Source organism: Arachis hypogaea, chromosome 15 (assembly GCF_003086295.3).
Source record: "Arachis hypogaea cultivar Tifrunner chromosome 15, arahy.Tifrunner.gnm2.J5K5, whole genome shotgun sequence".
Taxonomy (NCBI): domain Eukaryota; kingdom Viridiplantae; phylum Streptophyta; class Magnoliopsida; order Fabales; family Fabaceae; genus Arachis; species Arachis hypogaea.
Genome location: NC_092050.1, coordinates 156,553,634 through 156,577,522, shown reverse-complemented (window position 1 = coordinate 156,577,522; position 23,889 = coordinate 156,553,634). Strand labels below are relative to the sequence as shown.

Here is a 23,889-nt window from a genome sequence, read left to right as displayed (position 1 = left end):
AGAAAAAAAAGAATTATATAACTGTTTTCGTGCGATGGTCGGGATATAGCACGTTAGTTTCGAACTTTTTGTTTGGAAAGAGTTATACTTTAGTACAGAAAGAACAAAGGAGAGAAGTATATGTAAAAGGCACTTCAACGCTCAAGTCAATAAGTGTGTCAAAAATTATGTATCTTCTTTTGCTTTATAAAATGTCTTACCTCACATAGTGAGGTGAGATATTAACAGTTACGTTTCAGGAATAATTTGTATTAAAGAAGAATGATATCATATAAAAACGTTATGATATTCGTTTTCGTGTATAGAGTTGAGTTATAATGTTTGACCGAATTATAACGTATGGAGTCGAATTATAACATTTGATCGAGTTATAACAGTTAGGGCTGCACACAGATCGGATCGGATCAGATATAGCCTAAAATTCTATCCGATCCGCACTGTATTCATCGGATCGGATACGGTATCCGCATTTTTTCAGGCCAGATCCGATCCGATCCGATCCGTATACTTGTGGATCGGATATCGGGTATATCCGCATAATTAAAAAAAAAAACTATTTTAATATTTTATTTGGCTATTTTTACAAAAAAAATCCATAAAATTCATTTTTCACCTATTTGAGCCTATTTACTCCTAAAATATTATCAATAAAAGTTCTCTTAAATAACAAAAAAATAATAATAACACAAGATTTAAGTTTAATTATTCTAAGTTGAAGTACAACATAAAAAATTAAAAACAAGATATCATAAAATTCATAAAACAACACACTAAAATTCATATCACATTAAGGTTTACTTTCTTAAACTATGCTATTTATATGAGACGTGCGGATATACGGATTTGCAGATCGAATCCGTGGATATCACTGCTAAATCAGTAATCCAATCCTATTATAGTGTGGATCGGATCTGACCCGATCCGATGGCTTTGCGGATCGGATAATATCCGCAAAATTCGAATCGGGTGCGGATAATTACCACAGATATGCAGATATTATCCGATTCATGTGCAGCTCTAATATTAACAGTCATATTAATAACAAAATTCCTGCAATTTTTAATTATATATTAATACGTAATAAATTATTTAATAATCTTTAAGTATATAAGTTTAATGTAAATATTAATGAGTTTTGTTTTTTTGACTTATATTAATGGTTAAAATAATACTTTAATATATAGATACCTAAAATATATGGTAGTAATCATATCATCCAATAACAAAATTTAATTTTGGTGGCAATAATATAATATTCATTATATGTCTTATTTAACTTCTATTTTTAATTTGGTAGCAATAATAATTATATACTTTTTACAATCATTAAAAAAATTTTATCATCAAATATATAATTGTCGCTAAAATTTTTTAGTAATAAAACATAAGACGATTATATCTAATAGCGGTTAAAAATAAAATAACTGATAGTTAAAAGTGATTTTTCTAGTACTATCAATAATATAGTAAAATAAAACAGTAAGGATAGTAGCTTAGGACCCACACAAAATTATAGAACTCAGTAAGATACAAATTATTTTATAACTAATTATAAAATGAAAACTCATCTGTTATTTTTAATTATCTAAAAATTTATAATATTAGTTTTTCTCATATTATAAAATGACAGGGTGGTAGACCAGTGGGTGACAAACATCGTGTTTAAATACCTTTCTATGAAAAATATTATAAATAATTCTGTTGTTGTTATAAGTATTTCAGTTTCTCCATGATCAAAATTTTGTAGTAAATAGTCTTCTGCTGAGCCAAAATGTTAGATTATTTTAGCATTGATTGCAAATATCTAGCTGCAGCAGTTGTAGCCTTAGTTATAGCAGTGTTAGTTGCCGAAAGACATGGCCGGAGAAGAAAACGCCACCCCATTGCAGGAACTGTTTTCCACCAACTTGTCAACTTCAACAGGCTACATGATTACATGACAGATCTTGCAAGAAAGCACAGCAGTTATAGGCTGCTTAGCTTATCAAGCAGTGAGGTGTGCACTTCAGACCCCACAAATGTGGAATATATCCTCAAGACAAATTTTTCAAACTATGGCAAGGTACTAATTCAACTCTGCGAAGTGTCAAAGTTAAATCCTCAATATTTGGTTATTTTTGTGCATGTTTGCTAATTTGCAAAATCAGTTCTAGCCTCTAGAATTGATTCTTTTGCAAAAGTGAATATTTTTTACTTTCAGAATAGTTACAACCAAACATAAATACGTTACATGAAAATCAGTTATACCTGAATTAGTTGTTGAAAAACAGAACTAGACAAGTTCAGATATATGATAATTTTGTGGCTAGAAAGAAAAGTTGGTTATTTCAGTTTGCATAGTGATAGCATAGTTGATTCCTACATTTTAAATATTTCATATCTTCTTGATGAACATATGAAATATCTATTCCCCAACCTATAGTGGAAAATATAATATATTGTTAAATCCGTAACATAGTCTCGATGCTTGGGTCTAGAAAGTTCCTATAACTTGTTTCAGGGACGGCATCAGTATGAAATCCTGAGGGACCTATTGGGAGATGGGATATTCACTGTGGATGGAGAGAAGTGGAGACATCAGAGAAAGACGGCAAGCTATCAATTTTCCTCAAAGCTTTCGAGAGATTACAGCAGTTCGGTTTTCAAATCGAATGCTGTAAAACTTGCTGCAATAGTATCTGAAGCAGCAACATCAAATAAGGCAATTGAAATCCAAGTAGGACTCTTCAAATGCATACACTTCTATAACATTTAGTTAAACAACTTTGGTTATTATTTGAGTTTGTTACACATTGATGTAAGAAAAGTTCTTATTGGCAGGACTTACTTTCCAAATCAACCATGGACTCAGTATTTAATATAGTACTAGGTGTAGAACTGGACACTACGGGTGGAACATATGAAGAAGGCACCAAATTCTCTAGTTCTTTTGATGTTGCAAGTGCAATTACTATACTTAGGTATGTCGACATTTTCTGGAAGGCGAAGCGATTTTTGAACATAGGACAAGAAGCTTTACTGAAGAAACATGTCAGAGTTGTAGATGAATTTGTGTATAATGTGATTAAAAGCAAGACTGAACAAGTCCATAATCAAGATGATAAGCCTGTAAGTAAAAGAATTCATAAGACGAAACCTTATTTGTTGATAGTTACAGAAAATTATTGAAGAAATTCATTGGCATTACATGTTTTCTTTTGACAGGTGAGGAAAGACCTTTTGTCAAGGTTTTTAGAATTGGATGAGACCGATCCGAAGTACCTGAAAGACATCATCCTGAGTTTCATCATAGCTGGAAAAGATACAACAGCCACTACTCTCTCATGGTTCCTTTACAGGCTATGCAAGCTTCCTCATGTGCAGGAAAAGATTGCACAAGAAGTCAAAGATGCAACAGGGTTATCAGATTTTTCAAAGCCTGAGGAGTTTGCAGCTAATATAACTGAAGAAGCTCTTGAAAAAATGCAGTATCTACATGCAGCTTTGACAGAGACACTAAGACTCCACCCTGCTATTCCATGGGTGAATGATACAACAAAACCACACGGAAAAAATATATATTCTTCTATAGTATGTTTGGTATTCGATTTGTTTAACAACTTGGTTTGATGCTTGTATGGCAGGATACAAAGATTTGTTTCTCAGATGATGTGTGGCCGGATGGATTCTATGTGAAGAAAGGTGATCTTGTGGCATACCAACCTTATGCCATGGGAAGGATGAAATCATTGTGGGGTGATGATGCTGAAGAGTTCAGACCAGAAAGGTGGCTTGACATAGATGGAAAGTTTCAGCAAGAAAGACCCTTCAAATTCACAGCTTTCCAGGTCAGAGCTTGATATGATATCACTTCAAAATAGTTTTCTTAGCGAACAAGAAACATTGAAAAAATAGAAATATATATATATATATATATATATATATATATATATATATATATATTGGTTGTTGATTCCACAGGCGGGTCCAAGAGTTTGTCTTGGGAAGGATTTCTCATACAGACAGATGAAAATCTTCTCTGCTATCCTCTTAGGCAGCTACAAATTCAAGTTGGTTGATGAACAAAAATCAATACATTATAGAACTTCACTTACTCTGCATCTGGATGGAGGTCTGCATCTGTATGCTTATAGAAGATTTGGATATTCAAATTCATAAATATCAGAATGCTTTATTCTCATTTTATTGTAAACTATTGCTCCTGGCTTGGATGGAACTAGTTGATCATGTCTCACCAAAAATAACGTAGATTTATGCAACAAATTAAACTGCTCATAAATTCTATCTGTTCCAATCGTGGTGCTTATATCAGCAAGTGAAAGAGCTAGCTTTGTGCGAAAAGGAAAAGAATTTAAATATAAGATAAAAAAAGTATATTTATGTTTTATGCTTTTTAATATATAATTATTATCTCTATCCAATTTAAGCTTTTGGTTTCATGATAAATATACTTGTATCACACAAAACTTTAATTCACAGCAGCAACGTTTGACAATAATCAAAGCGCTGATAAAATTAAGTCATCATTTTTTACAAAATATAAAAATCAAGTTACCATGTGAAATTCCCTACTCTGAGTGCAGAGTGGTTGTAGTGAATGAGAAGATTTGAGAGAGAAACAAGAGCTGGTGAAATATCAGAAAATGAAAAGTGAATTTTGATGAGGAATTATACTCATCTGGGATCTGGTAAAAATATATCTCCAATAAAATCCAAAAGTTAATATCTACTTTGGAGCCCTAAACTCACTTAATTATTGAAATAATTTACAATTGCAAGTACCACTTCTATTCAGTTAGAGAACTGAAGCTGACTGAAAAAAAAATTTCTTCACTCCCATCATATATATAAGCAAATGTTAAATAAATGAAGGAAGAAACAGAGGTGTTTTAGGCTTAGAGACAATGAATATTAGAAAACAAGAAAATACTTTTTCATTCTCAAATAAAGACACATAAGACAAGTTATAAAAACTAAGTTGATAGATGCATGTGTATTCAAATCAAGCATCCTCTAAAGATTGGACATCAACTTGATAGTTTTCTCTTCATCCTTGATCTTGACCATCCCATTAAGCTCTTTCTCAAATCTTTCCATGCCTTCTTCTGGCAGGCAAATTAAAACCACCGTACCATGCTCTCCTTTAGAGTTAGTATATGGAACAAAGTAGCTCTCACCGCTGTCACAAAAGAGAAGAGAATCAATTGGAAATTATCCTTGTTCAAATTAAAGAAGAGTGTGACCTGCAAGGTTGAAAACGTGCATTGACTGCACACATGAAGCGAACTTCTTGATTAGGGTTTTGCCGATGCAGTGCAGCTGTATAACAACGCCAGAGGCATGCACTGAGGACATCGAAGGTGCTAGAAGATTGAGCAACGTGAAGAGGGAAGAGGCAGCGCAATGCATCAATCTCTTTGGAGCCAAAGAAGAAGGAAGCATGGGAGGGTTTGAAGAACACATTTTTGTTGTCGTCTTGAAGGGGTAGTTGTTTGTATTCATGGTGGATGCATGTAACTCTTGGAGGGTCTCTGGCACAAAGAAGCTCCCTACAGCAGAGTGGGAGGATTGAAGGCTTTGTTGCACCTTGGGCTATTTCTGCTATACCCTTTATGAATTGCACAAATCCACTTCCATCATACATTGTATGGTTTACACGCGTAGCAAAGATGAAGCCACCGCATATGAGCCGTGTTTAGGGATGGCAATACCACCCGAACCCGCGGGTACTCACTCCGTCCCTACCGACAGGTTTTTAGCGGGGCGGGACGGGGTCGGGGTCGGGTTTAAGTAATACCCGTCTCTACCCGCCCCGCTATATATAATATAATAATTTTAATATATAATATGTATAATATATGTAAAATAATTAGTAAATGATTAATAATATTGTATTATATTTAAATTTTTACTTTAATTTATATTATGTATGTGATGATGGTTATATAAATTTTGAAATTTAATTTTATTTATTGGATTTTAATAATTATAGGGGCGGATTGGATACTCGCAGGGGTGGATTCCATGCGGATTGTTGTACGGCGGAGCGGGGTCGGGTAGAGCAAAAACCCGCCCCTACCTACCCCGTTGCCACCCCACGGCTCGTGTTACCTGTCTTAATGAGTTAAACTACTTGATATCAATCTATTTCGTTAAAGAAAAAATATACCTAAACAATACACATAGTATACGGTAAACAATGTGAACAACGATTTAAAAAAAAAAATCCTCCGACGGAGTCAATGATTTATTTGTACAATGTGTACAATGGTTATATAGGTTACAAAATAAACATCATTCATAATATTTAAAATAATCATTCGAGTATTAGAAATAATAAACATTTTATGTCATAACCACTCATTCCAAAAGGTTAAGTTGATTTTGAAATTCACGAAGGAGGCAAGGATCAAACTTTTGAGTTTTTGAATCTAGAACTCTAATACCATATCATGAAACCACTCATTCCAGAAGTTTACGCGAAAAAAAGTAACACTAGTTATATCTCTAATACTCCCTAAATCTTCGTTATATGCATTGTACAAAAATTCCATTGATTGATACTTTCCCACACGAAAATGGTCGAGTGTAACATCTGCATCAGCTTGGATGAACAATACACCTTCGCCAGTGCAATCCACCATAAGTTTGCCACTAGGACCTTCCCTAAGTCTTCCGGCAAGTGGATAATAGAACACAAGTTCTTTGGACAACGCTTCTCTGATGACATGGACAGGGTCTTTCCCTGCCATTGAAGGGTTGTAAGCAAAGAATTGCACCAATGGAATTTGGTAACGGAGACCCTGTTGGTCATCAATATCGGAGAGAAGCTTGAGCTCATGGGGGGTGGGTCCAGCAGGTGCCACTAGCTCCGCTGGGTTCCTCCTCACTTTAAACACCATTGACGATGATGATTTCTGGAGAACCATTATTATGTGCTTTTTTGGGAATTAAAGTAAGAATCCAAATATTGGTATTTGATGAACATACTGAAATGTTGATATTATTAAATGGGTGAGTCGCTAGTGGCTAAGGGTGGCTATGTATTTACAAACCAATAAGGGCATGACATATGTCATGGCTGAAACGATGCTTAATTTGTGGATTATTGTTCGAATAATTCTTAATCATCTCTCTCTTCGTAAACAAAATTTAGTTACTGCATCGTTAGTTTATATACAGCAGTAAACTGAATAAATTAAACTTGATTGAATTAAGTGCAACATATAGAAGGAGAGGAACTATTTATATACAGAAGTAAAGTAGTTTACTGTGTATGTGTATCTATGTTGCTGCCAGCTGGTTCAAGTAGTTGATGATTAGTTGGAACTTGGAAGTTAGTTATTTAATTTGGGTTAACTTTACGAGAAAAATTCCACAAACAATTAAAATACCTAACAAATCTAACTAAGTTTAAGAATTTTAAATTCAGGAGCGCGTTTCTACGGATAGAGTTCAAATATAAAATATACCGAAATTTTTTAACGATGAGGACATACAAATAAATTCAGTTTAAAATAAATTCAGTCAAGTGCACTTTATTTAAATTTAAAATGTACCAAAATTAAATTTAGAATACACCAAAATTACTTAATGATAATTCAAAATTTTTTTTCATCCTTCTTTTTCTTCTTCATCCTCATTATCTTCTTCTTTTCTTTTTCATCTTCTCCTTCTTATTTTACCTTATCATAATTCTTTTTATTTTACTCTCTTAACCAAAATAAAAATAAAAAAAATCAAACAAAAAACAAGAAACAGACAATGTTCCAAAATCAACAAGAAGAAGAACATATATTCATTCAATTAAATAAGATTGCAATATAGTATAAATATGTTCATTCAAGTCTAATATAAGAAGTAATGCTCTTAAAAAAAGAAATAAGAGCAACAAAAAAAAACAAAAAATAAAAAAAATGCATTTTATACTTTTGTAGCAGATTTTTTTTTAGCAAACGAGCTCAACGTAATAAAGTGGAGCAAAAGAAGAACAAAGTCACAAAAACCAACTCCCAATGTAAAATAAAATAAAAGCTATCACCAATGTCATTTTTCCATTGTCATCAACAATAAAAGGGATCTACACTGCTTGACGCTTTATAACTGGTAACTGATATGTAAAAAAATTCTTCTACATCTATTTTCTTGTTATGAAATATCTGTCTGTTTCTTTCGGTGTCAAAACTAAGATATTCATGTGTTATTATTTATTTTATATAATCAAAACTCTTTCTCTTTTTTCTCTTTATCTTTTGTTGTTTCTTCTTCTTCTTTTCATCTTTTTATTCTTATTTTATTTTTTCATATTTTTTTTTATTTTATCATCTTAAGAGGAATAAAACCAAAAAAAAAATCAAACAAAAAAAATAAATAACTGTAACATTAGGAAGAAGAGAAGAAGAAGAAGAAACAAAAATAAAACACAGTAATAGCAGCACTAATAGAAGAAGGAGTCAGAGGCGCACGAAGAAGAAGAAGAACGACGTAATTTTTAGCGTATATTGTGTGAGTGGGTTTTGGTGAGTTATGAATCAAGATGATCAAGCAGTTGGAGTAAAAATTGAGAGCATCAAGTGTTAAATCGGGATCATTTATTATCATTAAATTAAATCAATGATTATAAATTTAATAGGGACTTCAAAGCCACATCCACAATAAAGACCTCCTTTTTTCTTCCTGTCACTCGATGCTTTTTCTTCTATTGATGAACTATTTGTTGTTCTAACTTGTCATGCGTTTTCTCTTTCAAATTGTTGAGTGAATCTTGCTATGTATTTTTTTCCCCTTTCTTTCTTAAATTCCCAAATAAGTTACTGAATACTGATTGATGCTTGTAAGTCATTGCTTTCATATATTTGTTTTCCCATTCTTGTTATGCAAATACACAACAATTTGGCACAACAATTCTGTTTTCTTAGTTTACAATACAATGAGAATAAAGCATTCTGATATCTATGAATTTGAATATCCAAATCTTCTATAAGCATAGAGATGCAGACCTCCATCCAGATGCAGAGTAAGTGAAGTTCTATAATGTATTGATTTGTGTTCATCAACCAACTTGAATTTGTAGCTGCCTAAGAGGATAGCAGAGAAGATTTTCATCTGTCTGTATGAGAAATCCTTCCCAAGACAAACTCTTGGACCCGCCTGTGGAATCAACAACCAATATATATATATATATAAATTTCTATTTTTTCAATGTTTCTTGTTCGCTAAGAAAACTATTTTGAAGTGATATCATATCAAGCTCTGACCTGGAAAGCTGTGAATTTGAAGGGGCTTTCTTGCTGAAACTTTCCATCTATGTCAAGCCACCTTTCTGGTCTGAACTCTTCAGCATCATCACCCCACAATGATTTCATCCTTCCCATGGCATAAGGTTGGTATGCCACAAGATCACCTTTCTTCACATAGAATCCATCCGGCCACACATCATCTGAGAAACAAATCTTTGCATCCTGCCGTACAAGCATCAAACCAAGTCGTTAAAAAAATCGAATCCCAAACATACTATAGAAGATTAGGCAACCATTTTTCACTCTCTAAAGATTCAGATCACTAGCAAAATTACCCCAGAAAGATTGATAATTATCCGGTCGTACCTAAAGGGTTGATTTCAACAGCTAAAATGGTGCTATACTTGTTACTAAAATCAAACATTTTAATCTTTTGAGTACCACGGCATAATTATCAATCTTTGCAGAACAATTTTGCTAGAAATTAATCTTTCAAGGATAAAAAGGGTGCCTTAGTCTAATTGTGTTAAAAAAAGAATCTTTTCTTCTTTTCATGTGGTTATGTTGTATTATTCACCCATGGAACAGCAGGGTAGAGTCTTAGTGTCTCTGTCAAAGCTGCATGTAGATACTGCATTTTTTCAAGAGCTTCTTCAGTTATGTTAGCTGCAAACTCCTCAGGCTTTGAAAAATCTGATAACCCTGTTGCATCTTTGACTTCTTGTGCAATCTTTTCCTGCACATGAGGAAGCTTGGATAGCTTGTAAAGGAACCATGAAAGAGTAGTGGCTGTTGTATCTTTTCCAGCTATGATGAAACTCAGGATGATGTCTTTCAGGTACTTCGGATCAGTCTCATCCAATTCTAAAAACCTTGACAAAAGGTCTTTCCTCACCTGTCAAAAGAAAACATGTACTGCCAATGAATTTCTTCAATGATTTTCTATAACTATCAAAAAATAAGTTTTTGTCTTGTGAATTTGTTTACTTACAGGCTTATCATCTTGGTTATGGACTTTTTCAGTCTTGCTTTTAATCACATTATACACAAATTCATCTACAACTCTGACATGTTTCTTTAGTAAAGCTTCTTGTCCTATGTTCAAAAACCGCTTCGCCTTCCAGAAAACGTCGATATACCTAAGTATAGTAATTGCACTTGCATCATCAAAAGAACTAGAGAATTTGGAGCCTTCTTCATATGTTCCACCTATAGTGTCCAGTTCTACACCAAGTACTATATTAAATACTGAGTCCATGGTTGATTTGAAAAGTAAGTCCTGCCAATAAGAACTTTTCTACATCAATGTGTAACAAACTCAAATAATAACCAAAGTTGTTTAAATAAATGTTATAGAAGTATATCTATCCATTTGAAGAGTCCTACTTGGATTTCAATTGCTTGATTTGAGATTGCTGCTTCAGACACTATTGCAGCAAGTTTTATAGCATTCCCTTTGAAAACTGAACTGCTGTAATCTCTCAAAAGCTTGGAGGAAAATTGATAGCTTGCTGCCTTTCTCTGATGTCTCCACTTTTCTCCATCCACTGTGAATATCCCATCTCCCAATAGGTCCCTCAGGATTTCATACTGATGTCGTCCCTGAAACAAGTTATAGGAACTTTCTAGACTCAAGCATCGAGACTATGTTACGGATTCAACAATATATTGTATTTTCCAGTATAGGTTGGGGAATAGATATTTCATATGTTCATCAAGAAGATATGAAATATTTAAAATGTAGGAATCAACTATGCTATCACTATGCAAACTGAAATAACCAACTTTTCTTTCTAGCCACAAAATTATCATATATCTGAACTTGTCTAGTTCTGTTTTTGAATAACTAATTCTTTTATAACTGATTTTGATGTAAAGTATTTATGTTTGGTTGTAACTATTCTGAAAGTAAAAAATATCACTTTTGCAAAAGAATCAATTCTAGAGGCTAGAACTGATTTTGCAAATTAGCAAACATGCTCAAAAATAACCAAATATTGAGGATTTAACTTTGACACTTTGTAGAGTTGATTTAGTACCTTGCCATAGTTTGAAAATTTTGTCTTGAGGATATATTCCACATTTATGGGGTCTGAAGTGTACACTTCACTGCTTGATAAGCTAAGCAGCCTATAACTGCTGTGCTTTCTTGCAAGGTCTGTCATGTAATCATGTAGCCTGTTGAAGTTGACAAGTTGGTGGAAAACAGTTCCTGCAATGGGGTGGCGTTTTCTTCTCCGGCCATGTTTTTTGGCAACTAACACTGCTATAACTAAGGCTAGAACTGCTGCAGCTAGATATTTGAAATCAAGGCTAAAATAATCTAACATTTTGGCTCAGCAGAAGACTACTTACTACAAAATTTTGATCAGGAAGAAACTAGAATACTTATAACAACAGAATTATTCATAATATTTTTCATAGAAAGGTATTTAAACACTATGTTTGTCACCTACTGTTCTACCACCCTATCATTTTATAATATTTTGTTTCAAGGTCATAATTTACATACTGGTATCGTGCTAGCTGCAATTACAGACAAGAAGAAAACAACGAAAAATTCATAAGGGATAACGCAGTGTGAAACCACATTAGCCTTTAATATGCATTAATTTGCACTCATGATAGTACTTTTTGCTCTTTGGCTAGATTAGTCAAATATTTTATTAGTAAGGCACTCACATCGTCAAATTTTTTAAGTGTGTGAAGACAACATTGGATGATGGTGCAATAATGAGGCGGCATTTGGCCCCACGCTGTTTTTAATTTTTGTTTTAAAAAATATAGTTATATATAATATGTTTCTATTTTAAATTTTAAATGATTTTACTACAAATAAAATAAATTTAATTAGCTAAAGTTTTAAATTTATTTTTTTATTTTTTTATTATTTTGACTATTATTTAACCTAATCAAATTTAATTATTGTACCATCACTTCTTTATTCTCTTAAACTATCTTCTTATTTTTATATTTTCAACCTTCTTTTTCTATTCCTTATCTAATGGTCATCTTCTCTTCATCAAAAAGTAAATTTTAAATTCTCTAATTTTTTTATATAGCTCTCCATAACTCTATGTATCTTTCAATTTCATTATTTCTCTTTTTGATATTTTTAATTACAATTTTTAATTCAAACAATTATAGTTTAGGTATTAATCTAATATTTATTTTTTTTGTGACTTTATATATTTTATTTTATTCTCGATTTATTCATCCTTATTACTTATTTTTTATCTTTTGTTCTATTATATGTACCTATGTTGCATATAAAATTTTAAATGAACTGATTAATTTTTTTTTCCAAAGATAGTAAGTTATATTTCATTAATTATTGAAAAAAAAATACAAAGATGTCCAAAAGCAGGATAGCATAATAAAAGGTGGGGATTTCCCAAAAATACTACACTGAAGGTATTCATCCAACGGTACGTGGTCGAAAAACGAAGAAAAATCTTAAAGAAGAAAGAATGATAAATCAAATTGAATGAAACTAAGAGCTTGCCTCATGGAGATGACGACCTAAACTGGGAGTTCTTTTGATTTTACGGAGTAACTTGACAGAGCTTGCTAGAATGGCAGACGGCATTGAAGTAGAAACTTCAAAAATCAACTGGTTGCGAGCTTTCCAGCAGTTCCAGCAAATGATGGCAAGCAATTGAGGATTACGGTCAGCATTCTTCACCGAGTTAAGCATCTCTGTTGATGCAGTCCACCATGTCCAAAAGTCGTTAGGACTCTGAGGGGGAAGACAGTCATGAAGATAACTCTGAGACTATACATCTTTAATTCTAGAGCAATCGATCAAACAATAAGTGACTGTTTCGGTTGCTTCATGACAGCAAGGGCATATTGGTGATATAGATGGGATGCGGTGATGAATCTGAGCAAGCACCAGAAGCCGGCCATGGAGAGCTTTCCAGATAAATAGCTTAATTTTGTGAGGCAAGTTCAACTTCCATAGATCAGTCCACGACTTTTTCTGTTGCATATAATTAGGGCAAAACTCCAGAAGCGGATGGTAAAATAAATAGTCAGTTCTGTAACCTGAAACTATATCATATTGCTTGGATTTATTCAAATTCCATTGCAATTTTAACTGACAAAATCCTTTTTGCAACGTCTTGGGGAAATAATTCTTGAATGAGATTCTGATTCCAATTCCTAACTTCAGTAATTAGATCTTTAACTCTTGGAACCAACTCAGAAATAGCCTGTCTATTTGGCATGTCAGAAATCATTAAAGGATACGGAGGAGGCAGCCAAGGATCCTCAAAGGTTCGAATATTCTCTCCAGTACCCACAGCCCAATTAAAACCTTTTTCAACAATCTTTCGGCCTTCCAGTATGCTCCTCCATCCCCAAGAAGGTAAGACTCCAATTTCTACCGTTATAGCATTACTATTGCTAAAGTATTTACCTCTTAGGATTTTGGATAATAAGGAAGTAGGCTGTGTTACGAGTCGCCAAAACTGTTTGCCTAAAAGCGCTAGATTTTGAATTTTGAGATCTTTAAATCCAAGGCCTCCTTATTTTTCTGAGCGAGTCATAATGTCCCAGCTAATCCACGCCATCCGCCTTTCAGAACCTTTTTGTGCCCACCAGAACTGAGAAAGTAGAGAGTGAATTTCCGAAATTAAACCATCAGACAACTTGAAGCAAGACAATGTATAAATAGGAATAGCTTCTCCCACTGCTTTAAGCAATATGTGTCTACCACCTGACGATAGAAGATTGCGCTTCCACCCTTGGATTCTTTTCCGAACATTTTCTTTGATCATACTAAAAGAAGCCTTTTTCGATTTAGAGACTGTAGAAGGCAAACCAAGGTATTTATCATGAACCCCAATATGATTAATATTCATAGAGTCAGCCAGTAGTGTACGAGTAGTGGAGGAAGTGTTGTGGCTAAAGAATATAGCAGATTTATTAAGATTTACCCTCTGGCCACTGATGCTTTCATAAGAATTCAATAAATGCAGGATATTTAAACATGCTTCAAGATTAGCCTTACAGAATAAGATGGAATCATCAACAAAGAGGAGGTGGTTGACCTTGGGACATCGCCTATGTATCTGAAGACCCTGAATTAGTCTGTTTTGTTCTGCCTTGTGTAGCAAGAAGGAGAGACCTTCTGCACAGAAAAAAAAAGATAGGGAGATAGAGGATCTCCTTGTCGAATACCTCTATTTGGTTTGAAGAAACCATAAGGTTGTCCTTCCACAATAACAGAATAAGAAACAGTTGTCACTAATTCTCGAATCCACATGATCCACCGCGAGTCAAAACTAAACTTCTCCAATATAAACCAAAGAAAGTGCCATTCCACCCTATCATATGCCTTACTCATATCTAATTTTAGCGCCATTTCATTTTTGAGTCCCCTTTTTTTTGTTCTTCAAGTAATGCATACACTCGTGAGCAATTATGATATTATCAGAGATTAATCTGCCTTTAATAAAAGCACTCTGCGTAGGGCTAATTAATCTATTCATCATACCCTGAAGTCTATGTACAAATACTTTGGAGATAATCTTGTAAAAGACTAAAGATAGGCTTATTAGTCTTACCTGAGTTATATCTTTAGCATCAGAAATCTTGAGAATAAGACAGATCTGAGTGTGGTTAAAACCCTTCAAAATTCTGCCCCCTGAAAAGAAGCTCTTAACTGCTCGAAACACATCACCACTAAGTATGTTCCAAAAGCTTTGAAAAAATTTTGCTGTCATACCATCGTCTCCTGGAGCACTTTGAGGATGAATACTAAATGTTGCACGTTTCACTTCCTCCATAGTCACTTGTCTTTGAAGCCTACGGTTCATGTGAGCTGTAACCTTAGGTTCAAAATCAGTAAACAGAGGTTCAGGGTTCTCATGACAAGTGGAGGAAAAGATGTCCTTGAAATAAGATTCAGCCACAGAAGCAATACCAGCATTTGAAGTAGCCACTTCACCATCACTGCCAGTTTGTTGCCAAATTATATTCCTTCGGGTTCGATTTCTAAATTTCTGATGGAAGAAAGTTGTGTTCTGATAACCGGATTTGAGCCATTTGAATCTAGACTTATCTTTTCAATAAGATTTCTCATTTTGCAATGCTTTTTTAAGTTTGTCCTCTATTTCTGAAATGATGCCGCCTCCATGAATTCCTGCTAAACGAAGTTTCTCTAATTCAGACTGTAGTAAATCAATCTCTACCTTCGAATTAGATCTGTGTTCTTGCTACCATCTAACAATCTTATGCCGACAACGCTTTATTTTTTGAGTTAGGATATACATGGCTGAACCATCAATCTGTTCGTGCCAAACCTCTCTAACAATCTGCCTTATTTCATCATTGGAACACCATCTTTCTTGGAATTTGAATCGGCGTTTAAATCTCTCAGTTCTCGGATTAGAGTCTAAGAGAAGAGGGGAGTGATCCGAGCCTGATTCTAACAATCTAAGAACCGTTGCATTGGGATAGAGTTGCTGCCAATCAACTCCTACCAGGAATCGGTCCAGTCTTTCCTATATCAACTCATCACCCCTCCGTCTATTCGACCAAGTGAATGGTATAAACATACTTTTCATATAAAAATTTAATTTTTCTAGTATTTATATATAATTCTAATTTCAAATTATAAATACTAATGTATCATTAGGCGCTAATATGCCAGTTAATTCAGTCTTTTATTATTAAATGTGTATAAAAAGATTAGTTAGGATAACAAGTTATTTATAATTTAATTAAAATATTTTAATTTTAAATTTTAGAAATAAAAAATATTTTTTTTATAAATTATATATAATGAATAGTATTTTAAAAATAAAAGTGTTTACTAACTCTTTTTAATTTTTATATCTCCATATAATTAATAATATTTAACAAAATTTATTTAATATATATATTTTTGCCCCCACTCCTAAAATTTTCTGGGTCCGTCACTGTCTTGAGAGCTACCTGAAAAATATTTGTATTACTTGGACTAGATCAACATAGAAACATGCATATGATTCACACGTGCATGATTCAGTATTAATAATGCCAATGGTAACTTCATAACTTCAGAGTACAATATAAATTGCAGCCATAGAAAGAAACGTTCCATATATATAATATATTAAATATTTTAATTTATTGAATAAGGACATACAAAGTTGTCTTTGTGAACGTAGTTTTATATAACTAATATATGAAAGCTAATACATCTTCTGCAATGCAAGATTTTGTTCTTACTTATCCTTATTTTTTCTTAAATATTAAGAATATTCCAAACATAAATGATCATAATGTAGTAGTAACACATAATGGACCCTATCTGTGGGAGGCATGCACATGAAGACCACCATCAATGTGCAAAGTCAGCATAACCATATAATTAACTTCTTCGTTTTCAAAAGCAAGCTTGAATTTGTAGCTATGACAAAGAACAGCAGCAAAAACCTTCATCTGTCTGTAGGCAAAATCTTTTCCTAGACATATTCTTGGTCCTGCCTGCATAATGACAACAAGAAAATCAAACTTTGAGAATTCAAGAAAAGATTGTTCTGTAAAATATATCATACTTTGCACTAGCTAACCTGAAAGGCTGTGAACTTGAAAGAACTCTGTTGTTGGAAAGCTCCATTCTCATCAAGCCATCTCTCCGGACGGAATTCCTCGGCATCATTTCCCCACAGGAATTCCATCCTGCCCATGGCATATGGTAAATAAGATACCATGTCACCTCTCTTCACACTGAATCCATCTGGCAGAGTTTCATCTGATAAACAAAGTTTACCATCCTGTAACAGCAACAAAGAAGAAATTTTCAACAATTGTGATAGCAAACATGTCTTTTAACTATGTTAGTTTGGAAATGAAAGGTATTTCTATATATATTGCATAGGTTCATCACCAGAGGAACAGCCGGGTAGAGTCTAAGTGTCTCGGTCAAAGCAGCATGCAAATAGTTCATCTTTTGAAGAGTCCCTTCAGTTAAGGCAGTTGTAATTTCATCAATATTACAAGTGTTCTTCAACTTTGTAGTATCTCTGACTTCTTGTGCAATTTTTTCTTGGACATGAGGATTCTTGCAGAGCAAGTAAAGGAACCAGGAAAGAGTAACAGCTGTTGTGTCTCTTCCTGCAATTATGAAGCTGAGGATAATGTCTCTTAAGTACTTTGGATCTGTCTCTTCCAATGCCAGAAACCTTGACACCAAGTCTGCTTTTATCACCTGTCATGAGATGTCATTTTTCAATGTAGAATTGTTATAAAAACTTTGAAAGTTAAGTGATGCAAGAGAGAAGTTTTTAAGTCCTACTCACATGTGAATCATGTTGAGGCTTTTGGATTTGCTCAGTCTTTTTTCTGATAAGTTCATACACAAATTCATCAACAACTTTAATTCGGTTCCTCAGTACTGCTTCCGATCCAATATTGAGGAACCGCTTGATCTTCCATAAGATATCAACATACCGGTATAGGGTTAGGCCACTCGCTTCATCAAAGGCATTGGAGAATTTGGTGCCTTCTTCATATGTTCCACACATTGTGTCCAAGTCTACACCAATAATGATCTTAAACACTTGGTCTAAGGTGGCTTTCATAAACAAATCCTGCCAATAAAAATCATGCAACATGAGATTAATAAGTAAGTTCCTTTAAAATGGATTAAATTAAAAACCATGTCCCAAAATCTTACTTGGAAGTCAATTGCTTTATTTGATATAGCAGCTTCTGAAACAACTCTTGCAAGTGTTACTGCATTAGATTGAAACACTTGAAGGCTAAAATCTTTCACAGCTTTGGTGGAGATTTCTTGGGTTGCCACTTTCCTCTGATGTTGCCACTTTTCTCCATCTACCGTGAATATTCCATCACCTAAAAGATCTGTCAAAATACCATGGTGGTACCACCCCTGCAACAGAATAGAAACCAAACATTAAGAAATCCGGTTTTGGTTGAATAACTGCATAAGGCAGAATAGACATATTAGACATATTTTATTTTAATCAGTAGAGAAATTCAAAAATAAAAAATTATAGAATGTAAAAAGGAAAGAATTTGATAAGGCCTATATCATAGGAATTCGACAGAGTTTTACATCAGTTGTCGAAGGCCTATCATAACTTTCTTCTTTGATCCAGGTTTAGGACTGGCTATCTATATTCTATAACAATATCATCCATGTCTGAGGCAAAACAACTGTTGTTGCAAGCTTGAAATGATGCAATTTCATATAATAAAGTGTTGTACCAAAAATAAAATTGAATTATACCAAAATATGCAATACCTTCCCATAGTTTGCAAAGTTTGTTTTGAGGATATACTCAACATTCACAGGGTCTGCAGTGTAAACCTCATTCCTGAATAAGCTAAGCAACCGATAAGTCTTGTGTTTTTTTGCATGGTCAGTCGTGAAATCATGCAGCCTATGGAAGTTGAAAAACTGGTCTAACACAGTGCCTCCAATCACATGCTGCTTTCCTTTCCTGCTATGGAACCTTCGGAAACTAGTTTGCAGTGCAAAGAATATTAAAGCTATAGTTGCAACAAGTGCTACAGCTGCAGACACAGGTTCAAAATGAAAATTTAAGAATCTCATAATGTAATAACTACACAGAACTTAATAGAATCAAGATACTTTGCAAGTGGGAGGTACCTAGCAGGGTATCTCTATATATAGAGGGATAAATTATTTATCTGTATTTTGCTTCACACATACTAAATAAATGAGTAATTAAGCATTTTTTATTTTTATTTACTTATTTTCAGTAGATATTATGATAATTACAACATGCTACTTTGTTTTTAATGCCTTTTTTCTTTTCAAAATTGTATGTACTTTAGCTTTTACTCTGACAGATAAGCAGATATTTTAGGCACACAAATAAGGTTTTCATAAGCCTGAAAAACTCATATGTGGAAAGATACAAACCATTCATCCAACTTGTATTCCCCTTATTGTGTTACCTCATCAAATGTGCTTGCTTGAGAGGATAAAATAATTCTTCTAATAATTTGTAAGACAAGTCAATATGGTTGATGTTGATTGTCATTGAAGGTATGAATTTTGTGACATGAAGAGAATGTCTGTAATTCTGTGTGAAAATAAGATAAAGCAAGTATTTTAGAATAGTTTATATTTTAAGTTATTAAACTATTAATTTTATTTAGTAAGTAAAATGGACCTAAAATTTTATTTAACCTAATATGAAAAATATAAATATTTTTTAAACTATTCTGGCTATCAGAATTTTGATAAATGATGAAACTATGATATAGGCAAATGATGTTAAATAAATTCCTGTTTTGTTGTATCAAAAAACTAAATAGAAAGTAGAGTTAATTTTTTTTGTTCAGTTTTAATTAATCTATTTTGTCTTCTATTTATCTTGAGTCCTTATCAAAATGCAAAATCAAAAGATATGTTAATGAATTGTTATCATGGTATAAATATCTTTGTCTTATCTTGATAAACTTGACTCTTACAACCTACAAAGTTAGATGCACATTTTGGGCAATGAGCATTAGCCGCCAGGCCTACTAATTGTTGGCCTAATAGGTGATAATGACAAGCTGTCTAAAATTCAATGTTGTTTGATATTTGCCATCACAACTAACAACAAAACTTAAGTACTTAACTGTCTCCTCTTTTAGCATACTTGATCTATTGTAGTTATTGCCTCAGATTATAGTCATTTTCTGCCACCAGATGGTTATGCATATAACAACTTCCATTACCAATACATGGTGAGTGAATATGCAAGCAAACACAACCCCTTTTTTCAAGTCCAATGGATGAGGATTTCATCAAGAAAGAGTTCATAACACAGCAGCAATGCTATTCAAAATAACAAAACTTAAGGTGGCCATAATCATTAAAACAATCACACATTCTGCTGTGACTGATAATTACACTCTGCAGATTTCTTCGTATAACCAATGAAAGTGTGCATCTTCAGATATCATGTCTTCATCTCATTACTTAATTTATTTAAGACAAATACTAATTCTTTCGTTAGAAGTTCAGATGATCTTCCAACTGAAAATTCATGAACCACACCGTTGATTTCAATCATGCTACACCCCGGGATTTCCTTTTTAATTCCTCTTTCTTTCATTAAGTTTCTAATTCTTTTGGCAGCATCAAACCTGCCAGCTTTTGCATATATGTCACACAAGTTCATATAGAAAGCATGATTTTCAGGTTGCAACTCTATCAAATGCAGAGCAACTCTTTCTCCTAATTCTATATTCCCATGCATTTGACATCCTCCAAGTAATGCACCCCAGACATAAACATCCGGCTTCATTGGCAAGCTTCTTATGAGCATCTCCGCCTCCTCGAAGAGCCTGGCTCGACTAAGAATATCGACCATGCAAGCATAGTGATACACTTGTGGTTCAATCGAGTAAACATGTTTCATTATATCGAAGCATCGCCGACCTTTATCAACCAAACCAGAATGAGCACAAGCTGACAATAATCCAACAAATGTCACATGGTTAGGCCTCACTCCAGCTCTCTCCATCTCTGAAAAGCAATCAAGAGCCTTCCAACCTAATCCATGAAGAGCAAATACTGAAATCATAGCTGTCCATGCCGACCCATCCTTTTCAGGCATTTCCTTGAAGATCTCAAAAGCTTCCTGCACGTGCCCACACTTTCCATACATAGTGATAAGAGCTGTTCCAATTACCATATCACACTCTATGATACTTCTTCTCAGGTAACCATGCACCCATTTCCCATGGTCAATAGCTCCAAGTTGAGCACAAGCTGAAAGGACACTAGCCACTGTAATCTTGTCAGGTTTAACGGAATCATCATTCGAAAACAGCAGCATCTCATGGAAAAGTTCCAGTGACTCCATTGCCCTGCCACCTTGAGCCAACCCAGTAATAATCGAATTCCATGTTATTATATTCTTCCTCTTCATCTTCCTAAACAAATCCAATGCCATATCAAGTTCTCCATTTCTCAAACACCCTATAACCATTGAGTTCCAAGTGACAAGATCTGTAACAGGCATTTCATCAAACAACTTGCTGGCATTTTTCAACAGGCCACATGCCATGTACAATCCTATCAAAGAATTCCCAACAAAAACATCATTCAAAAACCCAAACTTGATCACTTGGGAATGAAGAACATGGCCAGTGGAACCATCCAGCCTCCTAGTGCAAGCCTTCACAAGGAAAGGGAAAGTGAGTGAATTAGGGTGAATGTTCCTGCAAAGCATTTTCTTATACAGCATCAAAGCCCTGCAAAAATGGCATCCATTACCTCCTTCCATGTCAGCATATGCTCTGATCATGATGTTATAGACACGAATATCAGGGTTCTTGATCATGTGAAAAACATTGCTGGCGTAGCTGAAAGAACCCCAATTTGAAAAGGAGCAAAAGAAAAGAACACGGGTAATGAGGTGATACTGGTCAGCATTGGATAAAGTTGGTGACTTTAGAATGTGGGTGTGGATTCTTTTGAGCTCTCTTAAGTTCTTGCATTCTTCGATCATTCTGGAAAGTGTGTTCTTCATTATTAAGTACATATGATTGTTCATTTTTGAATTTTGAGAATAATTTCCTCAATTTTATCTCCCAACTTAACATTCTTAACTTATGTTAGTCGTAACCGTGGTTTTGTCATAGAACGACATAATAAAATGAACTTATGAAGACCAATTTGACTTTGATGACCAAATTAAAAGTTTAAAACGCGAGTATAATTTTATCACTATATTTTCTGTGTATATTAAAATTAATCATTAAAATAAAATATTAATATAAAATATATATTAAAAAAATTAAATTATTTATATATTTATATATAAATATATTAATAGTTAATTTAGTAATTAATTTTAGTATCTAAATAATATTTTTAATAATTTTATAAATTAATTTAAATATTATATTTGGTGTCTATTTGGCCATGATAAACAGTGTAGGTGCTTTGCCATGATCTTACCTGGTAAGTTCTAGCCTGGCCTGGCAAAATTAGATTTCCTATGAATCTGGTACGATATGTCGTATTGTATATAAAAGAAATTTGTCGCGTGGATTACTGAATGATGTGCTGGCAAACAAAGTGTTTATTCTAATTTCACCAGCAGAACAGGAAATTGATTTCTCAGCATATTCTATTAGAGACCAATGTATGTAGTAGAATATATAAATATTTAAGAAATTAGGGTCAACGTGGGAATTTTTTTTTAATTATTTTTTATTCATTTAATTTTTATTTGGGCCGAATGTGATTTTATTTATCTTTTTGTTGTTTGACAATTTTGAGTGGTGTTCGAAGTCTATATTGTTTTTTAGCAATAAAAAATTAAAAACCTCATTTAAGTAACAACAACTTGAAAATTCATTGCAAAAAATATCCAATATATAGATATACGAGTTATACAGGAAATAGGAGTTCATTGTGATATCCCTCGAGGTTGTTTAAGATGAAAGAAGTGGTGAAGGATTGATGACGTGTTTCTGGGAAGATGTTTGGCTACAAAGTGATCCGTTAGAATTGAGTTTTCCGAGGCTTTTCTCCATTTCAAACAAAAAAGGATCTGTCATAGGAGATTGTGGGTTCTGGGATGGGTTAGAGTGGATTTGGAATTTTCAATAGAGGCGAGCTTTATACCAATGGGAGCTAGAATTAGTGGATCTGTTGCATGAGACCTTAAGGCCTATAAAACTATCACATGATAAGCCGGACAGAATTTTTTGGAAGTTCGACAAAGAAAGTATATTTTCAACTAACTCGTTTGTGCAGGTAGTACAGTCAGAAACTCTTCCGGGAGATATAACCAGCTACAGTTTCACAAGAACACTATGGAAATGTTTGGTGCCGCGCACGAGAGGAGTTATTTATTTGGTTTACTCTGATAGGAAGAGTAAATACTAAAGAAAGACTCCATAGATTGGGAATTATTAGTCAATGTGATAACATGTGCGTCCTGTGTAACAAAGAAGTTGAACATATTCACCATTTATTCTTGGGGTGTGAGTTTACTTGGCAGGTGTGGTATCAATGGCTAACTGAATTTGGGAGATTGTGGACTGTCCCGGGCTCACTGAAATAACACTTTGAGAGTTGGACATGTGCTGCTAACAGGAAGGTAGAGCGCAACAAGTGGCTCATTTGCTTTTTCTCGGTTATTTGGAACGTTTGGCTCGAGAGAAACGGACAAATTTTTAATAACAAGGAAGCAACTGCAGAGGTGGTATTTCAGAAATCCTTAAACAGTTATAGAGAATGGAGTAGTTTAGATCCTTTCTGTTGTTGATGGCAATGCCGGAGATGACATGAAGAAAATTTTTGTCTTTATTTTCTTATTCTTGTTGAATTGTTGGCTTGTTTGTCGCTCCACTTTATTGTGTTGAGCTCTCTTATTCAAAAAAAAGATGGAAGAAGTAATGCAGAGATATCTATTCTTTGCTGTGACGAAGGGATTTCGTCCTAGTGTTTACTCAAGTTGGGAAGATACCAATGAGCAGGTTGTTAATTTCACGTTTTTAGAGTATCACAGATTCAATAATTACGAGCAAGTGGTGCTCTGTTTTAAGTTTAGAATGGCTTGCAGACTGAGCATCAACTTTGAAAAGTCTAGCTTGATATCGGTAAATTTCAGTCAGGAGTGGGGCCAGGCGGCAACTCTTCTAGTGAAGTATTTGG

The 23,889-nt window shown here is 33.9% G+C and overlaps 4 protein-coding genes across 4 annotated transcripts; 1 reads left to right on the top strand and 3 right to left on the bottom strand.

The window, feature by feature from the left end:
* The first annotated feature begins 1,742 nt into the window (after positions 1-1,742).
* Positions 1,743-4,314, top strand: LOC112749394 (cytochrome P450 704C1-like). The gene is made up of 6 exons (XM_025797648.3): positions 1,743-2,062; positions 2,501-2,716; positions 2,821-3,108; positions 3,205-3,522; positions 3,624-3,827; positions 3,961-4,314. The coding sequence occupies exons 1-6, from the start codon at positions 1,772-1,774 to the stop codon at positions 4,156-4,158; spliced, it is 1,515 nt and encodes a 504-aa protein (XP_025653433.2). The 5' UTR covers positions 1,743-1,771; the 3' UTR covers positions 4,159-4,314.
* A 4,514-nt stretch (positions 4,315-8,828) lies between these two features.
* On the bottom strand, positions 8,829-11,756 carry LOC112751680 (cytochrome P450 704C1). The gene is made up of 6 exons (XM_025800897.3): positions 11,279-11,756; positions 10,626-10,841; positions 10,231-10,518; positions 9,817-10,134; positions 9,258-9,461; positions 8,829-9,150 (listed from the first exon to the last, which is right to left on the bottom strand). The coding sequence occupies exons 1-6, from the start codon at positions 11,567-11,569 to the stop codon at positions 8,953-8,955; spliced, it is 1,515 nt and encodes a 504-aa protein (XP_025656682.1). The 5' UTR covers positions 11,570-11,756; the 3' UTR covers positions 8,829-8,952.
* Positions 11,757-16,313: 4,557 nt separating this feature from the next.
* Positions 16,314-18,897, bottom strand: LOC112751679 (cytochrome P450 704C1). Its single transcript, XM_025800895.3, has 6 exons — positions 18,499-18,897; positions 17,908-18,123; positions 17,531-17,821; positions 17,119-17,439; positions 16,802-17,005; positions 16,314-16,715 (listed from the first exon to the last, which is right to left on the bottom strand). Exons 1-6 carry the CDS (start codon positions 18,808-18,810, stop codon positions 16,536-16,538), a joined length of 1,524 nt encoding a protein of 507 aa, XP_025656680.1. The 5' UTR covers positions 18,811-18,897; the 3' UTR covers positions 16,314-16,535.
* A 1,027-nt stretch (positions 18,898-19,924) lies between these two features.
* On the bottom strand, positions 19,925-21,728 carry LOC112751678 (pentatricopeptide repeat-containing protein At5g66520-like). The gene is made up of 2 exons (XM_029292690.2): positions 21,496-21,728; positions 19,925-21,397 (listed from the first exon to the last, which is right to left on the bottom strand). The coding sequence occupies exons 1-2, from the start codon at positions 21,511-21,513 to the stop codon at positions 20,174-20,176; spliced, it is 1,242 nt and encodes a 413-aa protein (XP_029148523.1). The 5' UTR covers positions 21,514-21,728; the 3' UTR covers positions 19,925-20,173.
* Between the last annotated feature and the right edge of the window lie 2,161 nt (positions 21,729-23,889).

What these genes read in the sequence shown, in the direction of transcription:
- LOC112749394 (XM_025797648.3), top strand. Translation starts at nt 1,772, where the DNA reads ATGTTAGATTATTTTAGCATTGATTGCAAATATCTAGCTGCAGCAGTT. An exon ending in ATTTTTCAAACTATGGCAAG is followed by an intron (nt 2,063 to 2,500) that starts GTACTAATTCAA and finishes AACTTGTTTCAG; the next exon opens with GGACGGCATCAGTATGAAAT. An exon ending in TCCACCCTGCTATTCCATGG is followed by an intron (nt 3,523 to 3,623) that starts GTGAATGATACA and finishes CTTGTATGGCAG; the next exon opens with GATACAAAGATTTGTTTCTC.
- LOC112751680 (XM_025800897.3), bottom strand. Translation starts at nt 11,569, where the DNA reads ATGTTAGATTATTTTAGCCTTGATTTCAAATATCTAGCTGCAGCAGTT. An exon ending in ATAACCAAGATGATAAGCCT is followed by an intron (nt 10,135 to 10,230) that starts GTAAGTAAACAA and finishes TTCTTTTGACAG; the next exon opens with GTGAGGAAAGACCTTTTGTC. An exon ending in TCTACCCTGCTGTTCCATGG is followed by an intron (nt 9,462 to 9,816) that starts GTGAATAATACA and finishes CTTGTACGGCAG; the next exon opens with GATGCAAAGATTTGTTTCTC.
- LOC112751679 (XM_025800895.3), bottom strand. Translation starts at nt 18,810, where the DNA reads ATGAGATTCTTAAATTTTCATTTTGAACCTGTGTCTGCAGCTGTAGCA. An exon ending in ACTTTGCAAACTATGGGAAG is followed by an intron (nt 18,124 to 18,498) that starts GTATTGCATATT and finishes ATTCTGTTGCAG; the next exon opens with GGGTGGTACCACCATGGTAT. An exon ending in TCTACCCGGCTGTTCCTCTG is followed by an intron (nt 17,006 to 17,118) that starts GTGATGAACCTA and finishes TTGCTGTTACAG; the next exon opens with GATGGTAAACTTTGTTTATC.